Source organism: Diceros bicornis, chromosome 10, assembly GCF_020826845.1.
Source record: "Diceros bicornis minor isolate mBicDic1 chromosome 10, mDicBic1.mat.cur, whole genome shotgun sequence".
Taxonomy (NCBI): domain Eukaryota; kingdom Metazoa; phylum Chordata; class Mammalia; order Perissodactyla; family Rhinocerotidae; genus Diceros; species Diceros bicornis.
In genome coordinates, this window is record NC_080749.1 from 69,308,990 (window position 1) to 69,330,090 (window position 21,101).

The 21,101-nt window shown below is 39.4% G+C and overlaps 1 protein-coding gene across 3 annotated transcripts in view; it reads left to right on the forward strand.

The window, feature by feature from the left end:
• MFSD6 (major facilitator superfamily domain containing 6) overlaps nucleotides 1-21,101 on the forward strand; it is a 70,526-nt gene that overhangs the window by 15,944 nt on the left and 33,481 nt on the right. For 2 of the 3 annotated variants that reach the window (XM_058549433.1, XM_058549435.1), the window contains exon 2: nucleotides 6,622-8,227. In XM_058549433.1, coding sequence (XP_058405416.1) covers nucleotides 6,675-8,227 — 1,553 coding nt within the window. In that variant the 5' untranslated portion in view covers nucleotides 6,622-6,674. Of the gene's footprint in view, nucleotides 1-6,346; nucleotides 6,492-6,621; nucleotides 8,228-21,101 lie in introns of all 3 variants that reach the window. The other variant, XM_058549434.1, reaches the window with a different exon arrangement.

The following is a 21,101-nucleotide window of genomic DNA, read 5'->3' on the forward strand; positions in this document are numbered from 1 at the left end:
CACTACCTCTCCCAAGGGTAATCACTATCCTGACTTTGTAAAATTAACCTTTTTATTTCGAGATGATTGTAGATTCATATGCAGTTGTAAGAAATAATACAGTGTTGGCCCATGTATCCCGTACTCACTTTCCCCCAGTGGTAACATCTTGCAGAACTTTAATATAGTGTCACAACCAGGATACTGACATTGATATAGTCAAGATACAGATGTTTCTATCACCACCAGGATCCCTCATGTTGCTCTTTTGTAGCCACCTCCCTCCTGCCCCCAGTCCCTACTGAACCCCTGGCAATCACTTATCTGTTCTCCATTTCAATAATTTTGTCATTCCAAGAATGATACATGAATGGAACCATACAGTATATAGTCTTTTGAGATTGGTTTATTCACTCTTTATAATTCTTTGGCGATTCATTCTGGTTATTGTATGTGTCAATAGTTTGGTTTTTTTTTTCCTCACTGCATAATATTCCGTGGTATAGATGTACCATAGTTTGTTTAACCATTCATCCATTGAAGGACATCTGGGTTGTTTCCAGTTTTGGTCTATTGTGAATAAAGCTGCTGTAAATATTTGTGTACAGGTTTTTGTGTGAAAATAAGTTTTCATTTCTCTGGGATAAATGCCCAGAAGGGTAATTGCTGGGTCATATGGTAGTCACATGTTTAGATTTATAAGAAACTGCCAAACTGCTTTCCAGAGTGGCTGTACCATTTTACATCCCCACCAGCAATGTATGAGTGATCTAGTTTCTCTGCATCCTTGTCAGAATTTGGTGTTGTCCCTATTTTTATTTTAGCCATTCTTTCAGGTGTGTAGTGATACACCATGTTTTTGATTTAAATTTCCCTAATGGTTAATGATGATGAACATCTTTTCATGTGTTTATTTGCATCTGTATATCCTCTTTAGTGAAATGTCTCTTCACGTCTTTTGTCCATTTTCTAATTGAATTGTTTGGTTTTTTTACTGTTAAGTTTTGAGAATTCTTTATGTATTCTAGATACTAGTCTTTTGTTGAATATGTGGCTTGCAAATATTTTCTCTCAGTCTGTAGCTTTATCCTCTTAGTAGGGTCTTTGGCAGAGCAAAACTTTTAGTTTTGGTGAAGTCTAATTTATCAATTTTTCCTTTTATGAATCATGCTTTTGGTGTTAAGTCTAAGAACTCTTTGAGTAGCACTAGAGTCTGAAGATTTTCTCTTAGGTTTTTTTTCCTAAAAGTTTTATAGTTTCACATTTTACATATAAATCTATGATCCATTTTGAGTTAATATTCCTATAAGATATAAGACTTAAGTTGATGTTCATTTTTTGCCTATTGACGTCTAATTGCTCTAGCACTATCTGTTGAAAAGATTGCCTTTTCTCCATTAAATTGTTTTCACATCTTTGTCAAAGATCAGTTAGGCATATTTGTGTGGATTTATTCCTGAGTTCTCTGTTCTGTTCCATTGATCTATTGTCTGTCCTTCTGCTGGTACCACACTTACTACTTATTACTGTGTAGCTATATAATAAATCTTTTTCAAAATTGCTTTGCTTTAGAGCTATTTTAGTTCCCTTTCATTCTAATGTAAATTTTAGAATAATCTTGTCTATATCTACAAAAAAGTCTTGCTAAGATTTTGATAGGGATTGTGTTAAACCTGTATATAAATTGAGGAGAATTGAAATCATTACTGTGTTGAGTGTTCCAGTCCATGTACATGGTATGTCTCTACACTTATTTAGATCTTTGATTTCTTTCATCAGTGTCCTGTACATATTTTGTTAATTTATACCTAAATATTTCTTTTTTCTTTTTTTTTTTAGCAATTTTAAGTGGTATTTTTAATTTTAGTGTCCGCATATTCATTGCTAGTATATAGAAACAATTGATTTTCTGTACGTTTATCTGGTATCTTGTGAACTTGCTGAAGTCATTTATTGGTTCTGGAAGATTTGGGAGATTTCTTGGAATTTCCTAAATGGACAGTCATGTCAAATGCAATAGAGTTTATATCCTCCTTTTGTCTGTATGCCTTTTGTTTCCTTTTCTTTCCTTATTGCTGTGGCTAGAACTTCCAACACTATGTTGCAGAAGAGTGGTGTGACCCAACAGTCTTGCCTTGTTCCCTATCTTAGAGAAAAAGCATTCAGTCTTTCACCACTAAAGTGTAATGTTATTTGTAGGTTTTTGTTGGTGATCTTTGTCAAGTTGAGGAAGTTCACGTCTATTCCTATTTTTGTGAGACTTTTCATGAATGAGTTTAATTTTGTCAAATGCTTTTTCTACATCAATAGGATCATGCTTTTTTTTTCTTTAGCTTCTTAATATGGTGGATTACACCAATTGATTTTCAAATATCACAGCAGCCTTGCATCCTTGGAAAGCATCCCACTTGGTCATAGTGTACAGTTCTTTTTACATATCGCTGAATTTTCTTTTATAATATTTTGCTAAGAATTTTTGTGTCTCTATAAGGGATAGTGGTCTGTATTTTCTGGTTTTTGGACTGTCTTTTTTCTCGATATAGGATTCTGGGTTGACAATTGTTTTCTTTCAGCACTTAAAAAATATTGTGCCACTTCCTTCTGGTGTCCATGGTTTCTGATGAGAAATCTGCTGTCATTTGAATTGCTTTTCTCCCATTGGTAAGTTGTGATTCCTGTCTTACTGCTTTCAAGATTTTTTCTTTGTCTTTAGTTTTCAGAGTTTGACTCGGATGTGTCTTGGTGTGGGTTTCTCTTGCTTGGAGTTCATTTAGCTTCTTGAGTCTGTAGGTTTATGTCTTTTGCCAGTTTGAGAAGTTTTCAGCTTTTATTTTCTTTTGAGTACTTCAGCCCTGCCCTTTTCCTCCTCTCCTTCCAGGACTCTGATGACATGAATATTTGATCTTTTGTTATAGGCCCACAGGTCCTTGAGGCTCTGTTAATTTTTTTTTCAGTCTATTTTCTTTTTGTTGTTCAGATTGTATAATTTCTGTTATTCTATCTTTCACTGATTGTTCCCTCTCTCTCCCCATTCTGCTGTTGAGTCCATCCCTTGAGGTTTTTATATTTTGGTTGTTGTATTTTTCCAGTTCTAAAATTTCCATTTTGTTTTTCTTTATACGTTGTATTTCTTTGCTGAGACTTTCTGTTTCTGTACTTCAACTTTCTGTTTTGTTTCAGGTGTGTTTGTAATTGCTTGTTGAAGTGTATTTTGCTGGCTGTTTTAAAATCATTGTTAGGTTATTCTAGCAGTCTTAGTTCAGTGTTGGCATCTGTTGGTTATCTTTCTTCATTCAGTATGAGGTCTTCCTGGTTCTCGGTATGGTGTGTTATTTTTTGTTGAAACCTGGACATTTGGATATTATGTTATGAGACACTGGATATTATTTAAGCCTTCTGTTGTAGCTGGACTTTTCTGACACTGCTTTGGCAAGGGAATGGGAGATGCTGCCTCCTTACTGCCAGATGGAGGTAGAAGTCCAGGTTCCCCACTCAGCCCCTGTTGATACTGAGGATGAGGGGCTCCTTGATACTCTGAAGTAGAGGTGGGTGTTCTGGCTCACCATTAGGCATCCACTGATACCTCCCTGGCTAGGAGGGTAAGAGTGCCTCATTACTGCTCCCCACCTGGCCTCTATTGACACACATTGGGGGTGGGGGGAGTGGCCTTGTTGTTGCTGGGTGGTGGTGAAAGTCCTGACTGTCCCTTGGCATCCTCTGACACCACTCCAGTGGGGAAAGGGAGGGGTGCCTTGTTATTGACAGGTGGGGGTGGAAGTCCAGGCTCCCCATGTGGCCTCCACTGACACTGTTGTGGGAATATGGCCTCGTTACTGCCTAGCAGTGATAATAGTCCCAGCTCCCTACTTGGCCTTCCCTGACACCACCTCAGCTGAGGGGTTAGGGTGCCATTATAGCGTGGCAAGGATGGAAGTCTAGGCTCCCCATTTGGCCTTTGCTGGTGGGGGTGGAAGTGGGGCAACAATTTTTTTTCTGTGGTATTTGACTGGAGTAGAGCAGTTATTATCTAAAGTTTTTTGTTTTTCTAGGCTGTCCCTTTCCTGGTCCTGTGGCTGGAGAGGCCTTTGTTTCAGTCCTGTACTCACTGGTATTTCTGAGTTCTTTAGCCCGCTCATCCTTGTGTTGTTCTGTGGGTACCAAGGTCCCTAGCCGGTCTGCCTTCTTCTCTCTACTTTTCAGAGTCTTCTATGTTTGTTTTGTATATAATGTCCAAGATTTTTAGTTGTACTTAGTAGGAGCAGTAGGGAAAAGTATGTCTACTTCATCTTCTCAGAAGCAGAAGTCTACCCCAACTTTTAATACCATAATTTAGTTTTGCCTGCGTTTGAATTCTCTATAAATGGAATCATATAGTATGTGCTCTTTTGCTTCTTGCTTCTCTCAGTCTATATTACGTTTGTGAGATTCATCCTTGTGATTGCATGTAACTGTAGTTTGTTTATTTTTACTACTATATAGTGTTTCATTGTGTGGATATAACACAGTTTATGTATTTTGCTGTAGACAGGTTGCTCCCAGTTTTGAGGTATTAAAATTGTTCTGTGAATGTCATGTGGTGAATATATTACTATTTAATACATATCTAGGAGTTGTCATAGGGTATACATTCAGGTTTAATAGCTATTCCCAAATAGCTATCAAAGTAGGGTTATCAATTTACACTCCCACCAGCAATCTATAAGAGTTCAAATTGCTCCACATCCTTGCCAACACTTGGTATTATGTCTTATTTATTTTAGCCATTTGGGGGGTATGTTGCATTTTTGCATTCTGGTTTTAATTTGCTTTCACTGCTCACTTTAATCAAGTTGAGCATCTTTTTTTTTTTTTTTTTTGTGAAGAAGATCAGCCCTGAGCTAACATCCATGCTAATCCTCCTCTTTTTGCTGAGGAGGACTGGCTCTGAGCTAACATCTGTTGCCATTCCTCCTCCTTTTTTCCCCCAAAGCCCCAGTAGATAGTTGTACATCATAGTTGCACATCCTTCTAGTTGCTGTATGTGGGACGCAGCCTCAGCATGGCCAGACAAGCGGTGCATCAGTGCGCACCCGGGATCCGAACCTGGGCTGCCAGTAGTGGAGCACACGCACTTAACCGCTAAGCCACGGGGCCGGCCTGAGCATCTTTTTGTATATTTATTCTCCATTTGCATAAGCTCTCTTGTGAAGTGCCTGTTCAAGTCTTTTGCTCATGGTAAGCCAAAGAGTAGGAGAAGGTATTCTGGTGAGGATGAATGTTATATATATCTGACAAAAGAGTGTATCCAGATATATAAAGAATTCTTCTTAAAAATCTATAGGAAAATGTCAGGTTATTTACCAATTGTCTAACTACGTTCTGTCTTCCAGAATTTTATTTTATGGCGCTTATGTGCCCTTTAATTTTCCTAGCTTGGATCATGACTTCAAGAATGTGCGTGTGTGTGTGTTGTCATCCGTTAGGGTTTAGGGATGCAGTAAAACCAGATGTGCCCAGTCTGCCATCTTCACCTAAAAGTGAAGTTATTTCTCTCTGGTATAGAAGGAGAAAGGAATTAACAAGTATTTAATCTATACACTTCCTACATCAGAATATGTTCATTGCAACTCGACAAGTCTTGATGCAAGCAAAACCTTTTGATTCTTTAGTCATTTGTATAATAGAAGAAAGGGACATTCTGATAGAAGGTGGCACAGTTCCTATAAATTTATACCATTGATACATTGCTTATCTTTCATATGAAACACCCTGTCTTGTAAAAAGGTTTAATTGTTATCCAAAATGTGGTATTTGGCAGTTTAGTGTGGTGTATTAGAACATGCGTCCTGAAGCCATAATATCAGGGTTCAAATCCTCACTCTGCCACGTATGAGTTACTCAAGCTTACCATGTCTCATTTTTCTCATCTGTAAAATGGAGAAGATAGTAGAGATATTGTGGTGAATGTGAATTAATACATTTACAGATCTGTAAATGTTGGCTGGCACAGAGTAAGTGCTCAGTAAATGCTATCTGCTATTTTTTTTCTGACGTTTTCTTAAACTGCACACCTGGAGAAATGTATGTAGTATAAGCAGCGTAAAGACTGCCTCCTTACCAGAGTGTCTCTGTCATGGCTCAAGTGACCAATTCCAGTTGCAGATGGCTCCCTCTTTCTTGTTACACTGTGGTTGTGGTTAAGAGTTTATTTCTGTTTGTCTCTAGAAACTGAATGGTTTCAGCTACCTTTTATTTTCTAAAAATTCTAGATGTCATAGTACAGTGGATTTGTTTGAAAAGTAAAACCAGGAAACTATAAATACTATTTATTTTCAATTCTTTAGATTTGATTTAGACATAATCCCTATCATTTATACATTTTCTCTAGGAATCAATGGAAAGATTGAAAGTGAACCTGAGCTATAAACCTGCCGTTAGAAGATGTAATTAGTCAGTCAGTGGCCACAAAGAGTATTTGATTTTTTGAAAGCGATTTTTCTTTATCAGTATTGTATGGCTGCAAGTGATAAATGGTGAGAACTCTCTCTTACAGTTATTATTTTTAGCTGTGGTTTGAAACTCCTCAGTTTCTTGCAAAATGAAGCTCTATGTTTAAATGTTATCATTTTCATACTAAGCCATCTTTTAAATTTTTCTTTTCAGATCAACAATCAAAATTTGGAAGGTCATAAACTTTCTGATGGTGGTGGTAAGCCATGGCGACAGATGATAAAGTTGCCATCTTAACGGAGGACGAAGAGGAACAGAAGAGAAAATATGTGCTTGCTGATCCGTTTAATGGTATTTCCAGGGAACCAGAACCCCCATCAAATGAAACACCCTCCTCCACAGAAACAGCTGCTATTGCCGAGGAGGAAATAGACTGGATAGAGAAGCATTGTGTTAAAATAAACAACGATCTTCTGATTTCCAAGGTCTTTTATTTTTTCTTTTACTCTGCATATGGCTCTCTTTACCCGCTGTTGCCTGTGTATTATAAACAGCTGGGCATGTCACCAAGCCAGAGTGGACTGCTAGTAGGTATTCGATACTTCATTGAATTCTGCAGTGCCCCCTTTTGGGGTGTCATTGCAGATCGCTTTAAAAAAGGCAAAATTGTCCTCCTCTTTTCTCTTTTGTGTTGGGTTTCATTCAACCTGGGCATCGGATTTGTCAAACCTGCTACCTTGAGATGTGTACCAAAGATTCCCCCCACAGCTCGCCCCACCAATTCAAGTCACCCGTTAACCATCCTGCCAACGAATTCTTCCATTGTCTCTTCCATCACCACATCACCAAGAATGCGCGAGAAGAGGAACCTGCCTCCTTCCAGTGGGCAAGTGACGTTAGAGCCCAATGTCACAGAAACTGTCATCTTTTCGACAGTTGCACACAAGACCAGTATACCTACTCTGCAGCCTCAAACAGATGAAATTACTGACCACATTATGGACTTGACCTCAAACCCAAGCACAGCGACCCCTACCCACCCAGGAAATGTCACCAGGGAGATAACCACTACCGTTGTCACTACCACCAAATCTTTACCTTCTGACCAAGTCACTCTTGTTTATGATCAACAAGAAGTTGAAGCTATATTCTTGGTGATCTTGATGGTTGTCATAATAGGAGAATTTTTCAGTGCCTCTTCTGTCACGATTGTGGACACGGTAACACTCCAGTATCTGGGAAAACACAGGGACCGCTATGGATTGCAGCGCATGTGGGGCTCCCTGGGCTGGGGCCTGGCAATGCTGTCCGTGGGCATCGGGATTGACTACACCCACACAGAAGTGCTCATCGACGGGAAGGGGTGTAAGCCCCCGGAGTACCGGAACTACCAGGTCGTCTTCATCGTCTTCGGAGTTCTCATGACCATGGCCTTGATCGTCGCCACTCAGTTCCGGTTCCGCTACAGCCACTTCAAAAACGATGAAGATAAAGGGAAAGAGGTGGAGATCCCTCAGGTGGAGAGGAACAACTCCACGGAGTCCTTTGAGGAGACACCGACCACCACGAGTCACTCGCAGGCCTTCAACTTTTGGGACTTAATCAGACTGCTCTGCAGCGTGCAGTACGGCTCGGTGTTGTTCGTGGCTTGGTTTATGGGTTTCGGATATGGCTTCGTGTTCACCTTTCTCTACTGGCATTTGGAAGACCTGAATGGAACTACAACCCTCTTTGGGGTCTGTTCAGTCCTGAGTCACGTGTCTGAGCTGACAGCTTATTTTTTTAGTCACAAGCTTATTGAATTGATTGGCCATATCAGGTAAGAACGTGCTTACTATTGCTGCCTCTCAGCAGTTGAACTTTATCTTTTCATAGTTTACAGCTCCTTTGAGCACATTTAAGGATATTATAATTTGTGTTGGGGATAGGGGTGGAGTGGGAATGGGCTTTCTGTTGCTCTTTCTCTTTAAAATAGAAACAAAAGGAAGGAAGTAGTGAACCCAGTTGGATTATCTAAAACAAACCAACCAAAACATGCTGCTTCCTCTCTGTGTGCTGAGAGACTCTTACAGTAAATATTTTCAGGTATGGGAGCACCAGTGTAGTGAACTGGATTGTTCCATGGGCCTTGAAGGGTCTACCTGTCCCAGGCATTTATGAAGGAGGGCTTAAGTGGATAAAGAGGATTGTGTTTTTTTCAGCCTTCAGTTATTCTCAGCCACTTGCTGACACAGATAGAGCTTGAATATATGGTGTATGAAGATGTCCGTTATATTTACTAAGGCTGAGATGTGACTCACCATAATCCCTAATCCATTATATTTCATGGAGGAGATTCTTATATAATTTTTTTCTGATTATTACATGAGTCTCTGCATTTTTATCTGCCATGAAGGCATGGGACATTTAAAAATCTCCTTCTACCTAAAATTTTCCATGTAATCCTTTTAGTTAAAAAATCTACAGATGCCTAGTATTTCCTATTGTGTGATGTTTCTGACCATTAGTGTTTGTCTGAAGTTGATTGAACAGTATCTTGCTCTTTGTAAGTCTTTCTGTTTTGTCATTGGCTCTAAAATGTAGAGCCAGCTATACGTAAGCATTCTTATCTCATAGGAAAGTATGGCAAGCCTGTCCCTAAAATTTGAAGTTGCCATAACTAAAAGAAAGCAACTGTGTGTTTGTGTATATGTAGTAACCTTTAAATCTGCTGTTTCTGTGAGAAATTAAAAAAGGAGAAAGAGACGCTGACAAGATTTGAGAAACATTGATCTTTCCGCCTTTAACTTCCCTTTTACTAACTGAAGGAAATATTTTCTAATTTAAAGTTTCAGCCTAGAATCATTCTTTTTCCCAAACAATTGTGAATATTTTTTCTTGTTTGGTTTTGTTTTGTTTTGGGAGGCTGTGTCCTGTTCCTTCTCCTTCTCAAATCTTTGACCCCTTTGTTGTCACTAAACAAAGTCAGGCACTGTGTGGATGGTCCCTGGACCCACAGAGTCCCCAAGGCACATTCAATGGGACCAATCTGAAAAGAGTCCTGTAATAGTAAGGGCTTGGAATGTCCTTTGGCCTTGTCCAGGTTGTGTTTGTGTTCTCTGAGCCATGTGGACTCACCATGATGAATCAGACACTTCTCTTCAGCTTGGCTGTCTGAGCGGGATCTCACCTCAGCTGTTAGAATCAGTTGTTTATTCCCAGAAAGGAACGCAGTTAGGCCTTACTGGTGAGTAGAGTTCCTAGAAATTGTTATTTAATCCGTCAATAGCGTTAATTGAATGTTGACTCAGTACAGAGTATGCATATAGGTTCTATTTTCAAAGAAATTGGTAGGTTCTTCTTGCATGCTAAGAAAAGAAGTTTCTTTTCTGTCTTTGCCTTTTGTCTGAGGTATATGTTTTCATGATAAAATCCTATCAGGTTTACTACTAATTGTGGTAATTACATGAGCTTACACTTGTTTTTCTTTCCTGAGTATTATTAGTTGCATATTACTTAAAAACCTAAGGCTTACTTAACCTTAATTTTCTAGTTTTATGTACAAAAAGGATCTTCCTTTTCTTATTTAATGATATAATGGAAGAAGAAGGCTCTGTGGTCACATTGTTGCTCCCAGGAGCCTACTGGGATTTCATCAATTTGTGATCATTCAACGTGATCTTTTGGATTTTAATTTCGTGCATTAAAATATATTATCTTAACTACTTGAAAGATTCTGATAGCTGTGCTGAGGTTATGCCCACATATTCAGGAAGAATGGATACGTTTGTTTTGATGAGAGTTTTGGGAGCCAGTCAGGTGGTGCTGGTTGAGATTTGGGGGTTTGAAGGTATGGCATGAGATTTAAACTTTTCGTTGGAAGAATATCATACGTTAAATAGTTGATGAAGAGAAATGATGTTTCTGTGAATTCATAGTCTTTATGTTTTCCTTGTAGGATCATAAGGAGGGATCTATCTTTGGCTCTTATGTATGCTTGTATGTTTTTTCATTATTCTGTGACTGTCTCACTGGGAGTTTGTTTTTAGGAGTCAGCACCACTATAAAAATTAAAAATATCCTAATGTAATCAAAAGTGGATTTTTCCACAGATTCTTTATATAGATCGACAACGAAGAAAAATTCATACCAGAAAACAATTTTGAAGAATAGCCTGTCCAATGCTGTTGAACCACGTAGTATTTTAACAGTTCTACAGTTTGGGCCCAGTTTTTCAGGGAATGACCAAATTTATCAGTTCTTTTTTTTTTTTTTGCTGAGGAAGATTTTCCCTTAGCTAATATCTGTGCCTATCTTCCTCTATTTTGTATGTGAGTCACCGCCATTGCATGGCAGCCGACAAGTGGTGTAGATCCATGCCTAGGAACCGAACCCGGGCCGCCAAAGCAGAGTGCGCCGAACTTAACCATTAGGCCAACGAAGCCGGCCCCCTGATGTATCAGTTCTGTCAGTCTAAACACACACACACAAACACACACACGCCAGAGTAAATGATTTCTGATTTTGACCTTGGATTTTTATCCTTCTCAGGAACGTGGCTTTCTCAGGCCAATAGAATAATGCTTAATATTTCCAGTAAAGTAGTAACTTTCTTCTGATTTGAAATCACAAGACTTTGGAATTTACAGCAAGTATATTTCTAGGCTAACTTATGTAAAGATGATAACTAGACTTCTTTAACTAGAAATATAAATGTATCTTAAGGGTATCTTCACCTTGCTGGATATTTCAACAGCCATTAGTAGAATTGTAACAAAAATACATTGCAGTTAATTATTTGTAAATTTGTAAATCTTTATTATCCAATATTAGGCCATCACCTATGTTATTTGATTTAAATTTATTTACATTTTAAGGGACACAAAAATCTACTTAGTCAATTCTGACTTGCCCTGAAATTCCCACACTCAAGGTCAGTTTTGCCATGCAAATGTTATCTGGAAGGGGCAATATATTAACCATTATTAGCCTTTAATTACTACTTAATAGTAGCTAAATATCCAAATGAGCTAGCCAGTTGGTTTGGGAAAAGGGCACTGCAGGAAGACCTAGAACAGATAGCAAGATGCTGGGCTACCAGCTGAGGACACATGGGAGGTAGTATGTGATAAATATTTTGTCAGCGGAGGAGTAGCAGTCAGCATTATAAGAGGGAGGAAACTCTGCTGCTGGGTGATCAGGGAAGGCCTCACAGAGGCAGCCGAGTTTGAGCTGGCCACTGAAAGATTTAGAGAAGATCGCGTTTATGTTTTTTTTTGCTTCTCATCCTCTCCCTTATTTCCACCCACCTCTCTGTGATATTTGCTGATCCCGGATCTGCTGGCTCTCAGATCCTCTCCTCACCCTGCATGGCAGGGCACCGATTTCCACAGGCTCCTTTTCCCAGGACGTGGTCTCTTGGGTTCAGCTCGTGCAGTGGTTCTCAACCATTAGACTCACCAGGAGAGCTTTTAAAATTCCTGATGCTCATGCTGCACCCAGACCACTTACATCATACTCCCTATGGGCGTGCCCAGGCATTTGTACTTTTTAAAGCTACCTACTTGATTCCTATGTGCAGCCAAGGTTGCTAACCACTGAGCTGATGGAGGATTAGAGGGAGGGAGGAAGGGAAAAAACTCCAGGGCATTTCTTTCTCTCTTTTTAGCTCATGCAACATCTTATGTGAGCTTTGGAGATTGTTCTCTCTAATCTTTTCTGATGGTTCTTTCTTTGAGTTTCCTCATATGCGTGTGCTGATCAGTACTCCAGGGGACCTCTCTGCTGCTCTCTCTCTGCAGCTCTGTCTGCTCCAGCGCTCTGCCCTGCTCCCCAGACTCTCAGCCCTGTCTCCTCCACTCTGGAGACCTCTGTGCCCTGTCAGGTAGCATCACTGATAGCTGCTGTATCTCACTGTGGCTCCACTCGCTGAGGGCGACCTTGAGCTCTGGTGACATGGCCTTCTCCCTTCATCTTTCTAACCCAGACCTTGTAGAGGCTGCCCACGGTTCTCTTACCATGCTCCGGCTTCTCAGCATTTCCATCACAGTTCTTGATTAAAATACAAAAAGATGGTGGCCCTTAAACAACTTTTTTCCCTTCTCATTTCTTAAGGGAGGATTATTTCTTCTTTAAAAATGACTTTTACCACAATAAAAAAATTTTTTTAAAGACAATTTTCATAGTAAATTTGAAATTGTTATATATGCTCTAAAGGAACAACTATTAGTCTGTGTTATTTAAAAATCAAAATCCTGCATATTTGTTAAATTTGGTAAAACATATTTAGGCCTAGAGAATCCCAGATTAATAGGATGCAGGGATGAGCACTAAAAGTATGGGGGTTGGAAAAGACAGTGGAGACTGAAGGCCAGATGGATGCCGGGATTAGGAGCCTGAACTTTATCCTGGAGGCAGTAGGGAACCATTGCAAGGTTCAAAGCAGGGGAGGACCACAGATTTTTTTTTATTTGCAATCTGATGGGCAGCTTTGAAACATGGAGCCCACTGAGAAGGTTCTTGAAATAGTCCAAGGAGAGGTGATACAGGTCTGAATTACAGCAGTAGCAACAGAAATTGAAGGAAGGGATGGATTTGGGAGGTAAAACTGATAGAATGGTTTGGATGTGGGGTAGAGACCTCCACGTTTCCAGTTTGGGTATGGTGGTTCTGCTAAATCCGACAGGAAATTCAGGAAGCAGATACAGAATTTGGGGTTCTGAATTCAGGGCTGGGTTTGTTTAGTTTGAAGTTGGAACATCTAGATGGAAGTGTCCAGCAGACAGTTAACTATTACAAGCCTGAAGCTTAAGCTGTATCCCCAAGTTTAGGAAATTGGGGATGCAGATTTGGGACAGTTAAAACCGTAAACCACGGGTAGGATCAACAAGGAGATCTTGTGGTCGAAGAAGAGAAATGGGCTGAGAAAAATCAATTATGGTTGTCTCCAAGATTTTATTCCAAGTTTCTGATCTTATTGAAATGTTGGTCTATGCTTTATTGCTTAAAGTAAATATTCTTATACCTAAGAATATTTTGTGTTATGGGGAGTTGTGTTTATGGTATTTACTGTAACCTGACCCACATCTTGCTTGAGGAAATGACTTTCTGAGCACTCCTCCAATGCCTTCACCTGAGCTAAGCACCCTCTCTTGAGTGTTTATGAGTGAACCTAGGCATAACAAAGGAGAGAACAAAGTAAAGGGAGAGGGAATATAAGAAACAGAGGGAAAGAAAGAAAGGCAGAGAAAGGAATAGCGGCTCTCTTCCTGTCTTTACTTGTGAAAGGCAGTGCTACACGGTGGTTACAAGCACGGGCTCGGTGTCAAACTGCCTGATTCAGAGCCTGGCTCTGCCATTTGGAACCGTGTGGCCTTGGACAAGTTACACGACTTTTTGTTTCTCAGTTTTGTCATCTGTAAATAGGGATACTATTAGTACCTACCTCTTAGTTTTTTTTTTTTTTATATGAAGACTAAATGAGCTAAAATACAGCAATTGCTTCGAACAGTGACTGGCATGTATTAGGAGTTCAGTTGATTTTTTAAAATTATTACTTTATTAATCTTCTGGTGTATTATGTTGCTCATAACTACAAGGCCCATTGAATCTGATAAAAATACGACTTAGTACAGTATCAGAAGTGCACAGATCGTTAAGGCCGCAAAGTTAAGATGTGTGTGGTTTTCAAATTAATTATTATTCCCCCTGAAAAGCATCGGTCAAATTGATATTTTCTCCCCCAAATGATAATGACTATAGGTTATCAATACAGGCATCCCTGGTATCCACGGGGGATTGGATCCAGGACTCCTGCAGGTACCAAAATCTGCAGATGCTTGAGTCCCTTATATAAAATGGTGTAGTATTTGCATGTAACCTATGCACATGCTCTCATATACTTCAAATCATCTCTAGATTACTTATAATACTTAACACAATGTACATGCTATGTAACTAGTTGTTACACTGTATTTTTTAGGCAATAATTACAAGGAAAAAAAGTCTGCACATATTCAGTACAGACAGCAACCATCATAGGCCTTTAAATCCATGATTGGTTGAATCCACGGATGTGAAACCCGCAGATATGGAGGGCCAGTTGTATACTCTTCAGTGCTATTTTTCAGGGGGTGATGACTATAAGCTACCATCTCTGTAATAGCTGGCATACAGAATGATTGTAATTGTAGCTATTATTATTATTATACGTGGGTAGATTTCTATTTTTCTATTCCTTTCCCACTTTACCTTCAAAGATGTTGATACTCATTTTTATAGGAAGAGCCTCTTAGAGCTATTTCAAGTGTAGAGTCTCTATTAAACTGTAAGCTGTAGAGTCTCAAAAGTAGAATTTATGATCAAGAGTTGAAAGGAAGTAATTTGGTTTTTATAGTCCCTTGGAAAGAACATCTTTGCAAAGAAATATATCACCGTATTATGTCATAGCTACCAGGCTCACTTGTTAATAACAGCATTACTGATAATTGAGCTATTCATAGTTGGGAACAAAAGGCCATTGTTGCAAAGTAGTGTACATGAATTCTAGGGATTTTAGTTATCGGTATCACATTTGGTTTGTTTTCTCTTCCACCTTCGGTGGCTGGGTTGACTGAGGCCCTCACTCACTTAAAGAGAGCAGGACTAACTCCCTATGAGCTGTAGCCTTTGTGGTTGCAGGCGACTCCCCTCACCATCTCACGGGCCCAGGTGGTGGTCATGGAGGTGTGCACCAGACAAGAGTAAAGACAGCTCCTGTGAATTCATTACCTAGACAACCACTGTGGAGACCAATTCAGCAGTCCATGGTAATGCTCAAGTTGGACATTTCCTATGGCCTGAAAATTGCATTTTAAGGTACATACCTGCCTGGCAAAACTCTCACACACATTCAGAAAGACATGTACATGGATGGTTACTTGATTACTGCAGCTTTCTAACAGTGAAAGAGAGAAACAGCCTAAATAGTCATCATTTGGGGTATGGCTACATTTAGTATGATATAGTCAGAGGGTGGAATATTATGCACAAGTTAAAAGGAATGGACTAGGTCAATATGTCAACATGGAAAGCTCTCAAAAATATGATGTTGAATGGGAACAAAAGCAAAAAACATTTCAAAAATTATACATATTTTTGTGGATACACCTATATGTATAGAAAGAAATTTAAATTTGGAGAGGAAGAATTCATTCCAAATTCGTATTAGCCCTAGCTTTCTGGACAGGATGTAAAGAGAAGGGGTCTGGGATGGGGAGCAAAGAGGACAAGGAAAACCTCCGCTTTATCTTTATTTCTTTAAGGACATATGACAAAATATTCAGAATTTCCATTCTTGGTGCTAGATATAAGTCTTCTGTACAGGGTTTTTTTTTTTTTTGTATTTTCTATTGGAAAATAGCTTGAAGCTTAAGTCTACTTATAGTGGATCAATGTAATTATCCTCCTCTAGAAGAACCATATATATATGTGTGTGTGTGTACGTGTAGCTGTATGTGTTTTAAAGAGACATATTGTATCCAAATATATCAGGTAAACATTGAGGTTTTGTGCCCCTGATATGTACATTGCCCGTATATTTTTCCCTAAGTAGCATAAAGACAAATGATTAAAAGACTACTTTATATAATTATCATGGCCTCAGGTCTTGTTTCCCTGTCTTTAAAATGAGATCAGGTGCAAATTTATAGTATCTCATTAGGAATTAATATCAAACTATACCCAACAACCCTGATTTGGTTAGTAATTATAATATTTCTTTCTATAAAAAGAAATCAAGGTACCAAAAAGCCAAGTGACGTCCCAAAAATCATAAAGTTTATTACTGGCGGCGAGGTCAAGCAAGTATGGGTGTTGGCCTCAGCTGTTTAATTATCTTGAGTCATACAGTATCAATTTACTACCGTTTTTGGTACAAGTTAAAAACCTAAGTAATCTGGCTAATTATATTTCTGTTTGTGGAAATGTTTAGTAGACTGGAATTATATAATTTTGTAGGATACTTTGAAGAGTGGATGAGAAATTTTCTTAGAAGCTTGTTTCAAGGCTTACCTCTCCAAAACCTTTCCAGCTGGAAGGAAGAATACCACTCCATTCTTATTTCTGAAGTATTAAGCATCTTTTCTTTGTCTTTTCTGTACTGAAAACATCTTTGAATAGTAATCTATAAGCAGACAAACAATAACTTGCTAACTTTTTCTTTCCTAATGTGTAGATTGAAGCTCAGACGTTATCAGAAAGAATCAATGTTAGGTTGCATTTGTCTGGGTACTATGACATATCTTTGAAGCATGTGTGTTGTGGTTGACTGCTGAGTATGGTGACGAATCCTCAGTGATGGAGTGTTGGCGATGGTCCTTGGTTATAACTGTGGGATGCTGGCTAGGCATTTCATTCCATTTAGGAGAATGAGAAAAAGAAGGGAGCAAATTGGTCTAGCCTTGATTCCAGTCATCTTCCCAAGCCCTAGTAGAAGTGTTGGGTAGCCTGGTAGCGATCCCGTTTTCTTTTATTCTTCTTTTTGCCAGTTTACCTATAAAGCATGTGTGTGTGTGTGTGTGTGTGTGTGTGTATGTATGTATGTGTATATCTGTGTGCACACTTGTTTGTTTGACCTATGTTCAACTCTCACATTTAATGTGTGTCTGACCTTGGATAAGTCAGCAATTTAGCTTTGTTAAGCCTCAGGTTTGTCATTTGTTAAATGGGGGGAATAACTATACCTAACTTCATAGCGTTGTTATTTTATTAAGATTAAATGGGATAATGCATAGCACATAATAAGTGCTCAACTATAAACAGTAGGTGGTATTATTACTGTTATTGTTAATTCACTTCTTCAACAAATATTTATTAAGCACACACTAGGTAGCAGGCACTTTTCTAGACCTGGGGATATATGGCGTGTGTAATAAGATAGACAAAGGCCAGTCCTCATGGGACTAACATTCTATTGGGGCAGACAATAAGCAGTAAACAGATTATTTTATTTCCGATAATGATGAGTGATATATGGCAAAAATAATGCAGGATGAGTGGTCCCAGAGTGACTGAGGAGAGGTGACTGTTTTAGGTAGGCTGGAAGGCTGTCTCTGAGGAAGTGACAGTTGAGCAGAGTCCTGACAAGAAGCCACCCAGTGATGACTAGAGGGACAGAGGAAACCACAAGCGTGAATGGCCTGAAGACAGGGTGAGAAATAATAGGAAGTCAGCTAGGCGGGCAGGGATCCACAGGGCCTTGAGGATCACGCAAATAGAAAGGATGTAATTCTAAGAGAATCGGGAAGCCATTGGTGAGCTTGAGCAAGGGGTGACATGAACAGATTTCTGCTTTTATGTTTTTTAAAACAATTATATGGGTGGAGAATTTATCATCATTATTTACCTTGCCCCACTTTAGAAAGTTTCCATTTTACTTCATTCTCTGAGTCTCAGAGAAATTATGAGTTGTTCTTTTTTCTTGAGTCATAAGCTGACGATTCGTGTACTACCTTTGTTGATTTAGTGCCTGCCGCCAATCTAGATGGTTTTGGTTTTTTTTTTAGCAACTTCAAAATTTCAGAATAGGGGCTGGCCCCGTGGCTTGGCAGTTAAGTACGCGCGCTCCGCTGCTGGTGGCCCGGGTTCGGATCCCGGGCGTACACCGAGGCACCACTTCTCCAACCATGCTGAGGCCAAGTCCCACATACAGCAACCAGAAGGATGTGCAGCTATGACATAGAGCTATCTACTGGGGCTTTGGGGGGAAAAAAAAATAAATAAAATCTTAAAAAAAACAAAAGAAAACACAAAATTTCAGAATAGCCATAGAATCTAGAGGGTAAACAAAAAACAAAAATTAAAAATTAAAAAATCTCCAACAAAAAATATAATTACATGATAATATTGTAAAAATAATAATAGTTGTTATAATACCATTTGAGCGCTCATTACGTAAAAGTGTTTGCAAAGGCACTGTGCTAGATGCTTTACCTCCAAGCCTTAGAGGTGGGCATTGGTGTGTCCACTTTAGAGAGAAGTTCAAAGTGGTTAAATAAGTTACCCAGGGTGACACATCTAGTAAATAGCAGAAGTAGGATTCAAACCTGAGCCACTCAGACTCCAAAACCCATGTTCTCAGCCCCCTTAGAGATTCATAGGCACAGAGTTAGATTGGCAAGTATTTTTTCTGTGCAACCCAGTCTCACGTCTTAGTCTTCCTCTTTTCTGCTCTGAGTGACCAGTGTCTGGTACAAATTTTTCAACTATCATAAGCACCCCCCTGTGTCTTCTGGCAAGATCTCCTTCATTCCTCTAAAATGCTCCCTCCCCCCCCCCAAATTATTCCTGTTACCCTCCTTGAATCTCTCATTCCTCCAGAGGAGCTATCCTCAAGCAGTGTTAGGATGAGAGTAATGTGATTAACTCACACTGAATATAAGTTGCTAAAATGAATGTTTCTAATGAAACATGTATCATATGGAAGGAGTTAATTCACAATTAAACATTGTGTTCATTCTATATTTCTTTAAAGATGTCTTTATTAAATGACCAGGTTCTGTTGTAGGGATACAATGTTTAATAAGACAGACAAGGTCCTTCTCTCATGGAGTTCACGTTCTGGTAGGGAGTAGAAGACAATAAAACAAAATGTTGCATGCCACAGAAATGTTAACTTAGGCACCTAAGACATTGGGAGTTGGAATAGAGTAAAGCATATAAAATTGAGAGTTCTTTTGGGCAGGACCTAGTGTAGGTGGAGTGAGGGCGAAGAGTTATTTTATGAATTGGATATCAGATGGGTGGTGATCCGCTCAACAAGGAAGGGAACCTAGGGCAAGGTATCGGTTCCAGATAGGGGAAGAGGATACTGCAGTGTGGAACTTGTGGAAATCTAGCTAGCTCCATCCCATGACTTGAGGTTTTCTGTAACCATCTTCCTCCCCTACTCTCCTCCCTTCCCTTCAGCTAGTAAATCCATTTTGGGAAATCATCTACCTCAAACAAGGAGCATGTTACTATCAGTGTTCCTTCTGGAAGCAGTGCCGTAGAGCAGGACTGTTGGGAAGAGAAAAGTTTCGGGCTTCTAAGATGGGGATGAAAATTATATCCTAAAGTCAGAACGTGAAGTCTTGATGAATATATCGCTAATGTTCCCTTGATGTTATCCACTCATAACTCAAGGCCTTTATCCTAGAGTGAGCCTCCATTCATCCTTAGGTATGGTGGCCCCTGCATTTCTGTGGGCCTGCAGAATCACAGCCCTGGAGGGAATATGAGCCCAAAATAGCCTCATGGCTTAGGTGAGATTTTCTGTGCCTAGGTATTACCTGATAAGGCAATGTAAACTGAGAAGGAAGACAAACGAAGACTAGACCAGCAAACAAATCAATTATTTTTTTAACACACATGCCTGAGTCTAGGATTGTTTTTATTTCCTTATCTCAGGAATGCTACTGATAGCTGGAAAATACTTTATTCCACAGAGAAGATTCTTGTATCTTTTACAGGGAACAATTTTATGCTCAGTTTCCTAATCAGGCTAAGTCAGAAATCATTGTTTCCATCTAATTTCAAGATCACCAATAAAACTAAATTATTTTAATAATTTTTTATTATTTTAAAATTATTTTAATTATAGGCCTTACAATTTATACAGTTTTTATAAATATTTTTATTGTTACAACCACCTTGCAAAATAGTTATGTTTCATTATATTCATTTTATAGTGGCCTGATGAAAGCCAGATATTCTCCTTTGTTGGGAAGACCATGTTGACTCCCTGGGGGCCTGGGGTGGAGCACCTGAGAACCTGCAGCCAGGGTTCATGGAGCCCCTGGGTAGGTTCCTAATTGTGTTAGAGATTGCAGGTATTAAGGATAGAGAAGCGTGTTGCTATAGACTAAATTGTGTCCCCCCAAAATCCATATGTTGAAGCTCTAACTCCCAATGTGATGGTATTTGGAGATGGGGCCTTTGAGAGGTAATTAAGGTTAGATGAGGTCATGAGAGTGGGGCCCTCATGGTGGGATTAGTGCTCTTATAAGAAGGACACTGAAGAGCTTGCTCTAGCTCTTTCAGCCATGTGAGGATACAGTGAGAAGGTGGCCATCTGTAAGCCGGGAGGAGCATCCTTACCAGAACCCAACAGTGGTGGTACCCTGATCTCAGACTTCCAGAACTGTGAGAAAATAAATTTCTGTTATTTAAGCCACCCAGTCTGTGGTATTCTGTTACGGCAGCCTGAGCTGACTGAAAAATGTGTCTAAATAGATAGAGCAAGGAGAACCTGTAGAGGGCTGGGATTTCCGAAGATTCTAAGAGTCAGAGGACACTAGAGTTGGGACCTGTGACCTAACATTGGGATGACAGTAGGAGTGAGTCCAGCAGTGGCAAACTTATTTTTCTGCATGTATGCGCATTCCTGGTAGCATGTACGTTGGTGGGGCAGATCTACCATGCAAGCCTAGGAAGGGACAGATTTGCTATGATTTGCCCATCACCCACCCTTCTGAGTGGAGGAATGGGGACTCAGCCCAGGGCCTCTGGCTTATAAATCCCATGCTGTTTTCAGTATCTTAGACAGTAATGTTCATCAAAGTAGATGAAGACTAGTATCATCACTATTTCATTAGTTAATCAAGTTATTATAATTACTATTACTCCTTCATTACTATTAATTAGTACTATTAAGTTATTCATAGTTCTGTTAATGAAATTTTGTTAGAAATCTAGTA